The sequence below is a fragment of the Agrilus planipennis genome, unplaced genomic scaffold (assembly GCF_000699045.2).
Source record: "Agrilus planipennis isolate EAB-ADULT unplaced genomic scaffold, Apla_2.0 scaffold78, whole genome shotgun sequence".
Taxonomy (NCBI): domain Eukaryota; kingdom Metazoa; phylum Arthropoda; class Insecta; order Coleoptera; family Buprestidae; genus Agrilus; species Agrilus planipennis.
In genome coordinates, this window is record NW_020438928.1 from 1,279,572 (window position 1) to 1,292,228 (window position 12,657).

Genomic DNA, 12,657 nt, shown 5'->3' on the forward strand with positions numbered 1-12,657 from the left:
ATTAAGATTTAGAATTAAAATAAGAATAAAGGCAGTAGGAAGGAATAGCGTAGAGAAACATCCCACGCACGATATCTCACTCATATTTTTAGGATAAAAAGACTTCTTGAAACTAAAATTCTGGATACCTCAGAGTATTCCAATTGGCCTTTGAAAAAAAAAACTAAAAAATGTTCTTTTAAAAACGATACGGTTTCGTTTAAATTCATAATACAAAAAGAAATAATACATTGAGTATTTACCACTCAAAAATACACATTATACATAATATTTTATAGTATTCAAAAAAATACTATATACAAATAGTTTTCACAGCAAGAAGATATTGTAATATCGCTATGAAGTCGTGGTAGAAAAAAAAAGAGAAAAAAAAATACTCTGTATTTCTTGTTATTGTGGTATCATAAGAATGACATCATGAAAATGTTTTTTTAATGTCCAATATGATTTATTTTCTTGCAACATATTTTTTGTTGGGTTTAAAAAAATATAAAATTATATATATTTTTTTAACTTCAAAATTAAATCGTAGGGATATAAACAATTTAGTAATTAGAGAGAAAATCTAAATTTCATTGAACACTGCGCTACTTTATTTGCAGTTTTATCATTAACTACCATTTAACAAATTACAGATTTTATAATATGCATTGTTCATAATTAACAAATATTCTTTTATGCCAAAAGTCCTGAGAAGGAAATTACATTATTTGTTTTGAAAGCTAATGAATTTTGTCGAGTTTGCTTTTAGTTTTAAGTAATTATTCACAAAATACGAGTCACATATTCGTCATGCAGGGACCGTTACTACGCTTACAACCTTACAGCCAATTAATGATTAAGGTTAATTTTATCAAAATGTTAATAATAAATATTTTGTTGGACTCGTAAACAACGCGACATAAACATATATTTGAAGAATCACGTTTATCATCGAATCAAGTGCTGTAATTGTTGATAAAAACATTAGTTTACATTCAAAATGTGTGAAATTTTCAATGCCCACCTCCATTTCAAAACAATATTGGCATGAAAAATGTGCCAACAATAAGAAAATTAATCTTTGGATACAACAACCCACAGCCAAATTATTATTAACAAGTAAAACATAAAAACGGGGAATAATGTGGGGCAAATAAAACTATGGAGAAAAACTGGAAATCAAAACCAATTATTATANCTTATTAAGAGTAAAGGGAGAGAGTTTATGAGGAATAAAAGACTATTGTTTTTTGAAATATTGGTATAATAAAATGCACAAATTTTGCCATACACTCAAGTGCTCGTTACAAATTGAAGTTAAGTATACTGTAACGTTTTTGAATTAGGATTAGTCGTCTTAATCTATACAAAATTGAATAAACTAAAAAACAACTTACTCGGTAAGACTTTAAATATTATCGTTACTATTATATATTTCCTGTACTGTACAAAAAAATACAAATTTCCTAGAAAAAAACCGCGAGAAAACAGTTCTTTCGGATGCGCGCAACTACTTTCATACCAATCTTCCAAAGACGCGAATAAAACATTTTTTTGATAAAAATCGTCTTCATTACCGTCTCTGAATAATCGTCTTAAAATAGTTGTTAAATGCGAGAAAAAAGTGTTTTTTAGGCACTATGGAGAACATACACGCGTGCTCACACAAAACTATTGTACGATTATTTTATTATTTTTGTTGTTTAATGCATTAAGTTTTCGTAAAAATTTTTTATTCGTATTGGTAGCAAAAAATGTTCTTCAATCGAATCGAGTCTTAAACGATTATAATAAGCATGAAACGACTTGCTTGTTGAATGTAATTGTAAGGCTGCTGGTCTAGTGCATGATGATATTTTTTTGTATCATTTTAATATGGTTTGTCGAGTCTAATTTTTAATTAATATGGAGTCCCAGGAATATTGTTTTATTTTGTTTCCTTTATACCGTAGATTGTTGTTGTNAAAAATTTTTTATTCGTATTGGTAGCAAAAAATGTTCTTCAATCGAATCGAGTCTTAAACGATTATAATAAGCATGAAACGACTTCTTGAATAGACAAACTACTTTTTTCTTACAATGTCGGAATGTAGTTCAGATGAAGTATAAAAATAAAGTACCCAAATTCCAATAGTAAAAATGACTACTAACATTTAGCGAATAAATGCATAAACTGAAAAGAAAATTAAACTGCTACCAAGATAGTTTCATGCTTATCAAATAGGTAATGATACGCTCAAAATTTTGCTATTATAAGCTACAGCACCATATTCGCAATCTTATTTTTTATGGTTCATTTTTGATCACAAATAAACCAAAGAGAAAAACAAAATGAGAAACAGTTCAGCTTTTTTACTTTTTTTTTGTTGTAGGGAGAAGGAACGACTCAAGTACGTAAATTAATCAATTAATTAATTAATTGTAAGACCTATTTTTACAAACTTAAGAGTTCATCATTTTTTTACCTTTTTTCTTATAAAATAACTGCATACAAATCTGATCCTCGTGTTAGTAGTTTTTTGTTTTTTCCTGCTCTACATTTTACAGGATAGCACACTTTCTGCGTTTTACCGGTTCTGGGGGTTCCAGAGCTGCTAGAATTGCCTCGTCGAACACGTTTTTCAACCCCTTTTGTGTTAGAGCAGAACATTCCACATATTTGACAGCCTTCAATTCTTTTGCTAGTTTTTCACCTTGTTCTACAGAAATTGGTTTCTGTTTGTTTTTTGCCAATTTCTCTATTGTTGAGTTGTCGTCCCTGAGGTCAACTTGAGTACCCACAAGTAAAAAGGGTGTCTTTTGACAGTGATGTGTTATTTCTGGGACCCACTATTAAAATTTACAAGTCATCATCATTAATACAATAATAGGTCAATAACTTACTTTTTCTTTCACATTTTCAAATGATGATGGACTAACTACAGAAAAACACACAAGGAATACATCTGTCTGTGGATAACTTAGCGGTCTCAGTCTGTCATAATCTTCTTGGCCTAAGAAATAAATTAAATTCCCATTAAGTAAAGTTAAAATGCCAACTAGGCAATCATACTTTAAATAAAGACAAATATAGTACAGTACCTGCAGTATCAAATAACCCTAATGTGTAAGGTTCCCCTCCAATCATAACAGTGACTGCATAGTTATCAAAAACTGTAGGCACATACTCTGATGGAAATTTGTTTGTGGTGTAGCTGTGCGAGCATAAAACAATAATTAACGCTAAACACCCAATTAATTGCAGTTTATTTACCTGATAAGCAAACATGTTTTACCAACTGCCCCGTCACCGACAACTACACACTTAATAGTCTGCATAATTGAGATTACTAATTTCTGAAACAAATATCATTTCTGAATATTTAATCAACAAATTACATAGTATTGTGTGAAAAAAAGTCAATGTTTTTTTCACTAGTGGAAGCTAATTTATGAATGCACCAACACTTTATTTTTATTAAAACCGGTCGATAACTACGTTGACGAGTTTAGTGTTGGGTTATAATGCGTATTCAAAGAATTTTAAAGTCTTTGAATCTGCCATTTTTTACAAATATGTACATAATGACGCTTTTAATGACTGCCCCGGAAACAGACTTACAAGGATTTATGAGACACACGACGATGCACTAGTTTGGAAATTCGTTCGAAACTTTCAGAATTATATTTTAAAAGATTATAAAGTCAATGGCACTTTATTAGGCACAAAAAATACTTACGTTGGGTTGGGTTCACAAGACACACAACCGTAACTTCAGGAATTTATTTCGTCAATACTGCCATCTATCAATTTCTTTTCGCATTAAACTATGAGTTTTCAGTTATAAATTAGAAGTTTTCAGTACTTTTGTTTAATTTCTTATTTACTTTTCTTTCATATTTAAGTAACTAGATCCCTCCCTTTACTTATTTGTTGTGGAAGGAAACTTATTTATTTAAAAAATAAGGTTTAAAACTATTATTTAATTATAACATATACCTTCTTGGTACTGTAAACACCACATTATGAATTATGACCATATATATTATTGTATATTATGATCCCAAAAGGAGTATATGGGATATTTTTAAATTTATATAAAAAATTGATTGTCATGTTCATCATAATATGGTCATATTACTTATGATAGTTTAGAGATATATATTACTTTCGCCCTACTGCACATTTTTCTCTTATCTATTTTTCTTATGGTCATATTACTGTCATGCTTCTACCATTTACCATCATAGTCATTATTGGAATGCAATGGAAGGACACTTACCTCAAAATAATAAAATAAAATTTGTGAAACTACCAAGTGTCTTAATTTAATGTTTCACCAACCTATATAATGATCATTCTATGCCATATCATTAATAATCCTGTGTCAATAATCATTCTATAATACCAATTACTGTAACCGACTGTAACCTCTTATTCGTGGAAAGTTCTGAGTTTAAAAGTTACTTTAATCAATTAAAAAATATGGAAGTGGGTGAATTGCTGAATTATAAGGTATAGTAAAATCAATTATGAACTTTACATTTGTTTAACAACAAACTTTTAGCCTCCGCAAGCTTTAAAGCGCCCAGGTAATGCTGGTGACGATGCAGAAGAAGACGAACATGAAAAACATAAAAAAATGCGAAAAATTGCTCGAGCCAAAGCTAATCAAATGGTAAGACCTCCATCTCCAACACCTTCTGTTCAAACTTTGGATGAGATATCTGAAGAAGAAAGACAAGAGATCTTAAAATTTGTAGAAACTGAACAGACTGAGGTAAACATTTACGTTATTTTTTTTTGATACAATATATTACTAAAATATTTATTTAAAGGGCGAAGTTATTGATGAAACTGCAATTAAAAGAATCATTCTGAATTTTGAAAAGAGAAGCCTTAAGAACCGAGAGATGAGGATAAAATTTCCAGATGCACCGGAAAAATTCATGGAAAGTGAAGTAGAGCTTCATGAAATTCTTCAAGAGATGAGAGTGCTATCAACAGCACCTGATTATTATCCTCTTTTAGTTAAACTTAGAATAGTCCCAAGTATTTTAGAGCTTTTGTCTCATGACAACAGTGATGTTGCTGTATGTTTTATTATGCCATCTTTTTAAACAAAAATTCCCACTTACCTTTTTCAGGTTGCAGCATTAGATTTGCTACAAGAATTAACCGATATAGACATATTAAATGAATCAGAAGAAGGTGCAGAAGCCTTAATTGATGCTCTTTTTGAACATCAAGTAATAGCACTTTTAGTTCAAAATCTTGAACGTCTAGATGAGGCTGTTAAAGAAGAAGCTGATGGTGTGCACAATACATTAGCAATAATCGAAAATCTGACCGAATTGCGGCCTGAAACATGCAATGAAGCCCAAAAACAAGGTCTTCTGCAGTGGCTCTTAAAACGATTAAAACTTAAAGCACCTTTTGATGTTAACAAACTATATGCAAGTGAACTTTTGTCAATACTTTTGCAAGATAATAATGGTAATAGAAATGCTTTAGGTAATTAAATGTTGTCTACATATTACTTCACGTTTACCGGTTTTATTTTTGTTTAGGTGAGTTAGATGGTATAGACACCCTTCTGCAGCAGTTAGCATTTTATAAACGGCATGACCCAAGTACAACTGAAGAGCATGAACTGATGGAAAATCTTTTTAATTGCCTTTGTAGTGCTTTAATGGTGAGTGCAAACAGGGAACGTTTCCTACGGGGCGAGGGCCTTCAACTTATGAACCTCATGCTAAGAGAAAAGAAAACGTCTCGTAATGGGTCTTTAAAAGTTCTTGATTATGCAATGGCTGGTCCGCAAGGGAAAGATAACTGCAACAAGTTCGTTGATATACTAGGGCTCCGCACGATTTTTCCTTTATTCATGAAAACTCCCCGGAAAAACCGAAAAAAAGTACTTTCAGCAGAGGAGCATGAAGAACACGTTACTTCTATAATAGCTTCAATGTTACGCAATTGTAGAGGCTCCCAACGACAAAGACTAATTAGCAAGTTTACGGAAAATGATCACGAAAAAGTTGATCGACTTATGGAACTCCATTTTAAATATTTGGAGAAGGTCGAAGCTCTAGATGAAACACTAGACGATAATGAAGAAAATCCAGACGCAAATTATCTGAAGAGACTTGAAGGGGGGTTATTTACATTACAATTAGTGGACTATATTGTAGTAGAAGTGTGTGCTGCGGGACCCCCGAGCATAAAACAACGCGTTATGCAAATTTTGAATCTGAGAGGCGGCTCGGTGAAGACCATCAGGCACGTTATGAGAGAGTATGCTGGTAACTTAGGGGACGAGGGAGATCAGGAGTGGCGAGACCAAGAGCAACAACACATTTTACACTTGGTTGATAAGTTTTAAGAAAGTTGATCCTCGGTTCTTCTCAGTTGATAACTCGTTATTTTATTTATGAAGCTTTTTCGTTTTTCTGTATTTGATGCTAATTGATGTATGTATTTCTTTAAATTATAATTATGTCAAACCAACAATTGATTGAATATGCATTATGTAATGCAAACATGCTAATATAAAATATCTTTTCCAAATAAACAAGGATATGTTAAATCATGACGATCATCGCCCAGTACTTTCCATTTGTTGTAGACACGAGTTCTGCCAACCGTACCGTCTTCTTACTTTAACTTTGCTATTCCACGTATAATGCGATTGTGTATTAAGTAGTGCTTCATTCTGTGTCGCTCTTCACGTCACTCAACTAATTTAGTGTAAGAAATTTTTACATCAACCTTATGATGCTTTTAAATGATTGTGAATAGCAATTTCGATAATTAATATTTCAGTTTTTTATTTTACGGTCCTTCAGATAACGTCCATTATTTTTTATAATGTTAAATAAAAGTAAAGAAATACTATTTTTAATACTTTTTATTATTGCATATTTTAATAAGTTAGGTAAATACTAAGACTAGAAATTATATTTCACCTAACAATAAGAAAAGATTAATAAAAACTGTGTTCTTTTCTAACAGGTACATGAGGAACTTACGTTAGAATGAAAAGGCAAAGTAACATCAGTATCATAATAGGCAGGAGATATATTACAATACTACACAGTGTAGAATAGCTATTTACACAACTGGCCCCTAATTCATTTAATTAAAAGAACATGTACTTATTGAACAATGTTAAGAAGATTAATAACGTAATAATTTAACATTCATCACAGAAAAATCCTAATATTAATGAATAATTAAGAATTTATTTGCAGATAATATTGTCTTAAATTGTTACTTCTATATTTTTTACAACGTCGGTCCAGTCAATCTTAGAAGGAGTGAGATAAAACGCTGGTGCAACCTGGCATCCACAGGGACACTGACACCCCATAATCCAGCTAAATGATCCTAATTTAGTTCCACACTTTGGACAATGCAGTTTGCCTTGTGTTGTTTGAGTAATACCCTGCATCCATGACAAGGGTTCCAAAAAGTATGTTTTTGTGCAAAAGCTTCCTTTAGATTCCTTACTTGGATGTTTAAGCAAATTTGAAGCTGAGGCAATTATTCTACGGCACTTCTTGCATTGGTACACATTTGGCTCAGGTTGAATCCTGGTCAAACCAGGATCAGGTTTTATCAGGTCAAAGAAGTCCTGTGGGAGAATTTTTACCTTTTTTACTTTCTCTGCTGCCATTCTAAGGCGATAAACCTTGTACTTTTGATGCTCTTTATCCACTTTATATCCCATATCTTTATACAACATTAGTTGAGAAATAAATCCTTGGTTTGGGAAAACAATAGAGCGCTTCATTTTTACTTTTTCAAATGCCTCTCCATATGCCAATTGGTACTTTTTCATTAAATAAGCTATAACCACAGTTGCACTGCGAGAAACTCCATAAAAACAATGTACCAGAACTGCTCCACTCTGTAATCCTTCACATATAAACGCATAGGTATCATCTAAACGACTTAAGAGATCTTCCTTTGGTAAATCCGACAGTTGAATAAACATGTTTGTGATAGATTTTAATTCCAAAATTTTTCGAGGCAATGGACAACTGTCTATTGACAAAATACGATTTATATTCAATCTTTTGAGATTATTTATGTCTGTTGCTGCTGAAAGATTCCCCAAATACAAATTTATTTCGATTTCATCAACACTAACAGGGCCCGCACTAAAAAAAGAATGCAGTACGTCAACTTTGAGGTTATTTGGGGTGTTTGTATTCATTTTGTATTTCTTCAGTTATGTTGCACGAGTTAAGTGACCAAAATCGTATTATTCTTAGTATAAGTTAGTAATAATGAGAATAACAAAACTACAACGCAATATACTGATATTAAATATTAATAGTAATTTGTATAACTTTGTTTGTAAATAAATTAAGATGACATTAACGGCCTACGGGCCTACGCATACTTACTGCACCATAGATAGTAATGTGCAATTATCTATGGGACATATGCATTACACATTTATTACATGAAGGCAATTTTATTTTTTTATCAAAATTTCCCTCGTCTATTTTACATCATCGACGTTTACAAATGGACATGCCTTAGCGATCAGAATATTATCTATAGTCAGAATTGTGGTACAACAAAAACAGAGATGGAACGAAGTTTCGGACGATTCTGTTACGATAGTACGTAGTGTGTCATGAAAGAGATAGCACTAGTCCGAAAATATACGCCATTTCCCTCACTTTGCGAGTCAAGAAATTATTACAAGGGCATGACAAGGACATACGGCTAAGGCACGTCCATTAATATTTGTCTATGTTTTACATATTGTCTATGGAAATGGCCAAAACCATAGATAAGATATATGTAGTAGTTTTATATATCTGTAATCTGTCTCTAATCATAGACAAGGTCTGTAATCTATGACCGACTTTAAACGTCAAATGTAAATAACAATTATTTTAAGATGGTTCCAAAAAGAGCTATAAAAAAGCAAAATATCGTAAAAAATAATAATTACAATAATTTATCATTAAATGACGTTTTGTGTCCTATATGTAGAGGTATTCTAATCGAACCGGTGACCCTTCCCTGTAATCATGGGTTCTGTTCTGCTTGCTTTAATAGTACCATGGCTAATACAAATTTGGTTTGCCCACTTTGTCGAGTACGAGTTGGCTCTTGGTTAAGAGCTTCAAAAAAAGAAAATAAACTTATTAACTCTAATTTGTGGGTAGCAATTCAAAAGCATTTCCCACAACATGTCAAAAATAAGTTGGATGGGGTTGATGAAGTGGTAGAAGGTAAGCGATAGAGTTTTATATTAGGTATAAATTTAATAAGTTAGTTTATTTTAGAAGTTCCTATACGTATAACCTCTGAACCTGGTGAAATTCGTCGTGAATATGAAGCTCAAAAAGTGAAAGAAGAAGAAGAATTAAGAAAAAGACAAGAGGAGGAAACAAGAGCTAGTGAACTTTTGATAAGAAAATTAAAAGAAGAAGAGGAGTTAGAAAAGTCAATTATTGAAGAAAAATTAAAAAATGATGAACAGGTAGCTAAACAATTAGCAGAAGAGCTTTGTTTTGATCCTGGACCTTCCACTTCAAAACATTCAGAGAGGAGTTTCAAAAAAAGAGGTCCTCTGGATACATTTTTGAGGAATATGGCCAATAAACAGCTCTCTGTCTCATTAAAACCAATACCAGATGAAAAATGTGATAATTATAGAAAAAAAGATTTTACTACACAAGTACTTTTACAAGATAGGTCTGCTAGTCTGATAAAAAACAATGACAGTATCACTTTTTATAAGCTAAATAAAGTTGCCAGTGAGAGACAGAGCCTTGATTCAAATGATGCAATAACTTGTGAGTGTATATATTTCAAACCTATTGAACAGAAAAAAATTCCGCCTTCTAAAACAATTAAAATACTTCGAGTTCCTGCAGTTGCTGCTTTATCATCATCCAGTACTTTAAGGTAACGTTATATTAATTGTATTTAATATTTGGTTATAAATAAACGAATATTACATATTTAGTTTTAATTTACTGTACATGTTGGTTCTTCTTTTCTAAAATTTATTAATTTATTTTAGGGCACCATGTGGACATGTAGCATTTAATCACTCTGCGCTGTTATCACCTTTTGTGAGATTATGCAACTCTCCAACATTAGCATTGTCACCTAGTCTCAAAACTGGTTTTATGAGTAGAAAGAGAAGTAACAGTAGTTGTGAGAAGGAAGAATCTCAGGATAACAAAGATAGTGCACCTTCAGGGAAAAAAGCTCGAATACAGCTCAATTTAAGACAGACAAGAAGTATGACAAAAATAAATAGTGGTTCTGTTCCTATAAAATTGTACAAGAAACCAGAAAAGAGAAAGTCTCTATTGAAAAACATTAAAACCTCTCCTAGGAAAACTGGGAATAAATGCAATGAATCATTTGGGGAAGAAGAGAACGAACAGGATAAAAAAAGATTGGACTGTGAATTTGATAGAAGTTTTGGTTCTCCATTTTTAGGCTTCGAAAAGAATTATAAGTTTTCCTTGAAAGGAAGAAACGGAGTGAAAAACTTAAGTACCATATTTGATAATTTCAACAGTAACAATAAGTCACTTAAGGATGACAACTTAAAATCAAAATCACTTTTTGATGATAAAAATAGTTCTTATAGAAATGGAGAACATAAGAGCGAAAATGCAGAAAAAATAGGTGATAGAAATAATGGAATTTCTTTAAATAACATAGAACTTGTAATAGGAGCAAAATGTTTAAGGAGCGAATCAACTAAAAGGAAGCTTCAAGAAGAGGAAGACTTCAAATTGGCAAGAAAGTTACATGAAGAGTTAAATTATGTCAAATATCCGACCAGGAACAGTATTAGTCACATTTCAAAAAAATTTCCCACTCCCAGAAGGCAAATAACGTTATATAAATTTTTAGAAAAGTAGATTTTTAAAGTTACTGGATCGATACTAACATAAGTATTATAATATTATATAAACAAGTGTTCTAATGTATATAATATTTTTGTTATTATTTTCGTAAATTTTAATTTTAGAATTAAACTGAAATCTAAGATTGGTTTTATTTGCAAATACCAAATAACAAAAACTGAAAAATGATAAAACCAATTTTATTATTTAGACACTATTTTATGTACATTTACAATAAATTATCATCTATTGAAATTGGTGAAGCAGTGACTTACTTTGCAACCTGAAATGTAAAAATGGATCATAAGCAAAGTTGTAAATCCACAAACAGGCTACTTAAGGTAAGTATGGTGAGTGAACCCCAGGTTAAAGATATAAAAGTTCAATTTAGCCTGGGTCAAATTCACTACAATTATCTGAAAAAGGTCTTATATTAAAACTTGATTTATTACTTTCGAAGCATGCAAACGCCACAAGGGATTGGGTTGGGTTACGGGGGATAGGATGGAAATAGGCAAGCTAACTTAAGTTTCAATATTGGTGCATGCAGTGTTTTCATCAAGAGCAAATGCTTCTTCTTCTAAAGCATATTCTTCCAACAGACATTGGCACACTTCACTATCCAAACCATCACTCACCTCTTTATCTTTTTCAAATACTTCACCTACAACAGGAGATGATTTAGTAGATTTTTTTCCTAAATTACTTGCCATGTCTATAGCCTCTGAAAAACTATTAGGTAATTTTGGCAATGAAGGAAGTTCATGTATTGGTTCACCCTTTTTTACTGCAATGCATATTATTTAAGTCTCTTTTAAATAACTTAACTGAGCAATTACCTCCATAGGCGAAATTATAAGCAATAGTTGCATACTTTCGGGCTTCTGCAAGGCCAATTTGTGCATAATATCTAGCCTCGTTAGGATAACATACAGAAGCAACAGTTCCAGCACCTAATAAAGAATACAATGTCTTCTTAAATAATCTGCCTCTAATTGCTAATATAAATCCAGCAAGGCCTCCTATAGCTATTGCACCATATCGGGGAAAGGTGTTGTCTTCTTTTTGCAGAAACTGAATAACTTCTATAAATTACACAATAAAATAAATACATTTAAAGATTTTTGATTTACTTACCATCAGCCCTTGATACTGTCGAATTAACCATACTTTCTCCTTTAAGCTTTACCTCCTCAAATGTACTGTATCCACTAACAAGGTGTTGGCGAATTGTTCTAATAATGTCTTCAACAAATGTAGGTTCTGGTGGGCAGTGATCTTGAATACTTGCTGTACTAACAGCTACTGTGTTTGAATAAATGGGCAATTCGGATCTTCTGCATACACAGTTTTGTGGTGCCATACCTTTTTTTCCTTCTTCAGCTACTGTTACGGCTGCTGCTGTGAGAAAGAATGGCCTGAAAACCTTTAAAATCATTAATTAACATGTGATAAACGATATAATAGGCACTTAATACTTTGTTTCTCATCATAATTAATAAAATAAATAATTTTTATTAGGACAAACCAATCCGATAACCTAAAAATACCGATGATGACAAATGGGTGACAATCATAGAAAAATAATATTATTGTGACATTCAATGACTGTTATTATCGCGCCTTTACAAACTTTTTGAAACTTCAATATTTGTTGGCATAAGAGATATTCATTATAATACAGATTAAAATTAACTGCCCTCAATGAATGTTATACGTCAAAGTAACTGCACTTTAATTTCTAATTTCTAGGTATATATATTTTTAAAAAAATATTATGTATTGTGTGAAAAAAAG

General features: G+C 31.7%; 5 protein-coding genes across 11 annotated transcripts; 2 read left to right on the forward strand and 3 right to left on the reverse strand.

The window, feature by feature from the left end:
* Positions 1-2,319: 2,319 nt before the first annotated feature.
* Positions 2,320-3,790, reverse strand: LOC108733720 (cdc42 homolog). Of its 2 annotated transcripts, none has more exons than XM_018465006.1 (5): positions 3,702-3,790; positions 3,236-3,318; positions 3,064-3,176; positions 2,866-2,975; positions 2,320-2,811 (listed from the first exon to the last, which is right to left on the reverse strand). In XM_018465006.1, the coding sequence occupies exons 2-5, from the start codon at positions 3,298-3,300 to the stop codon at positions 2,524-2,526; spliced, it is 576 nt and encodes a 191-aa protein (XP_018320508.1). In that variant the 5' UTR covers positions 3,301-3,318; positions 3,702-3,790; the 3' UTR covers positions 2,320-2,523. The 2 variants fall into 2 exon arrangements, with proteins under 2 accessions (XP_018320508.1, XP_018320509.1); XM_018465007.1 differs by lacking the exon at positions 3,702-3,790 and adding an exon at positions 3,584-3,693.
* Positions 3,791-4,089: 299 nt separating this feature from the next.
* LOC108733717 (beta-catenin-like protein 1) lies at positions 4,090-7,067 on the forward strand. Of its 2 annotated transcripts, XR_003231028.1 has the most exons (6): positions 4,090-4,477; positions 4,530-4,742; positions 4,801-5,055; positions 5,110-5,476; positions 5,533-6,712; positions 6,977-7,067. XR_003231028.1 is itself a non-coding variant. In XM_018465003.2 (5 exons), exons 1-5 carry the CDS (start codon positions 4,448-4,450, stop codon positions 6,345-6,347), a joined length of 1,680 nt encoding a protein of 559 aa, XP_018320505.1. In that variant the 5' UTR covers positions 4,090-4,447; the 3' UTR covers positions 6,348-6,781. The 2 variants fall into 2 exon arrangements, 1 of the variants encoding a protein (XP_018320505.1); XM_018465003.2 differs by lacking the exon at positions 6,977-7,067 and having other exon boundaries at positions 5,533-6,781.
* Positions 7,068-7,204: 137 nt separating this feature from the next.
* On the reverse strand, positions 7,205-8,380 carry LOC112904343 (dual specificity protein phosphatase MPK-4-like). The gene has a single exon (XM_025974135.1). It carries the CDS (start codon positions 8,181-8,183, stop codon positions 7,227-7,229), a length of 957 nt encoding a protein of 318 aa, XP_025829920.1. The 5' UTR covers positions 8,184-8,380; the 3' UTR covers positions 7,205-7,226.
* A 455-nt stretch (positions 8,381-8,835) lies between these two features.
* Positions 8,836-10,976, forward strand: LOC108733747 (E3 ubiquitin-protein ligase rnf168-like). The gene is made up of 3 exons (XM_018465040.2): positions 8,836-9,219; positions 9,274-9,898; positions 10,017-10,976. Exons 1-3 carry the CDS (start codon positions 8,883-8,885, stop codon positions 10,873-10,875), a joined length of 1,821 nt encoding a protein of 606 aa, XP_018320542.1. The 5' UTR covers positions 8,836-8,882; the 3' UTR covers positions 10,876-10,976.
* Positions 10,977-11,044: 68 nt separating this feature from the next.
* Positions 11,045-12,427, reverse strand: LOC112903845 (MICOS complex subunit MIC27-like). 5 transcript variants are annotated; one of them, XR_003231030.1, is made up of 5 exons: positions 12,339-12,427; positions 11,998-12,286; positions 11,700-11,945; positions 11,313-11,524; positions 11,045-11,143 (listed from the first exon to the last, which is right to left on the reverse strand). XR_003231030.1 is itself a non-coding variant. In XM_025974142.1 (5 exons), the coding sequence occupies exons 1-5, from the start codon at positions 12,351-12,353 to the stop codon at positions 11,132-11,134; spliced, it is 588 nt and encodes a 195-aa protein (XP_025829927.1). In that variant the 5' UTR covers positions 12,354-12,427; the 3' UTR covers positions 11,045-11,131. The 5 variants fall into 5 exon arrangements, 3 of the variants coding, with proteins under 3 accessions (XP_025829927.1, XP_025829926.1, XP_025829925.1); XR_003231029.1 differs by having other exon boundaries at positions 11,313-11,647; XM_025974142.1 differs by having other exon boundaries at positions 11,499-11,524.
* Positions 12,428-12,657: the final 230 nt, after the last annotated feature.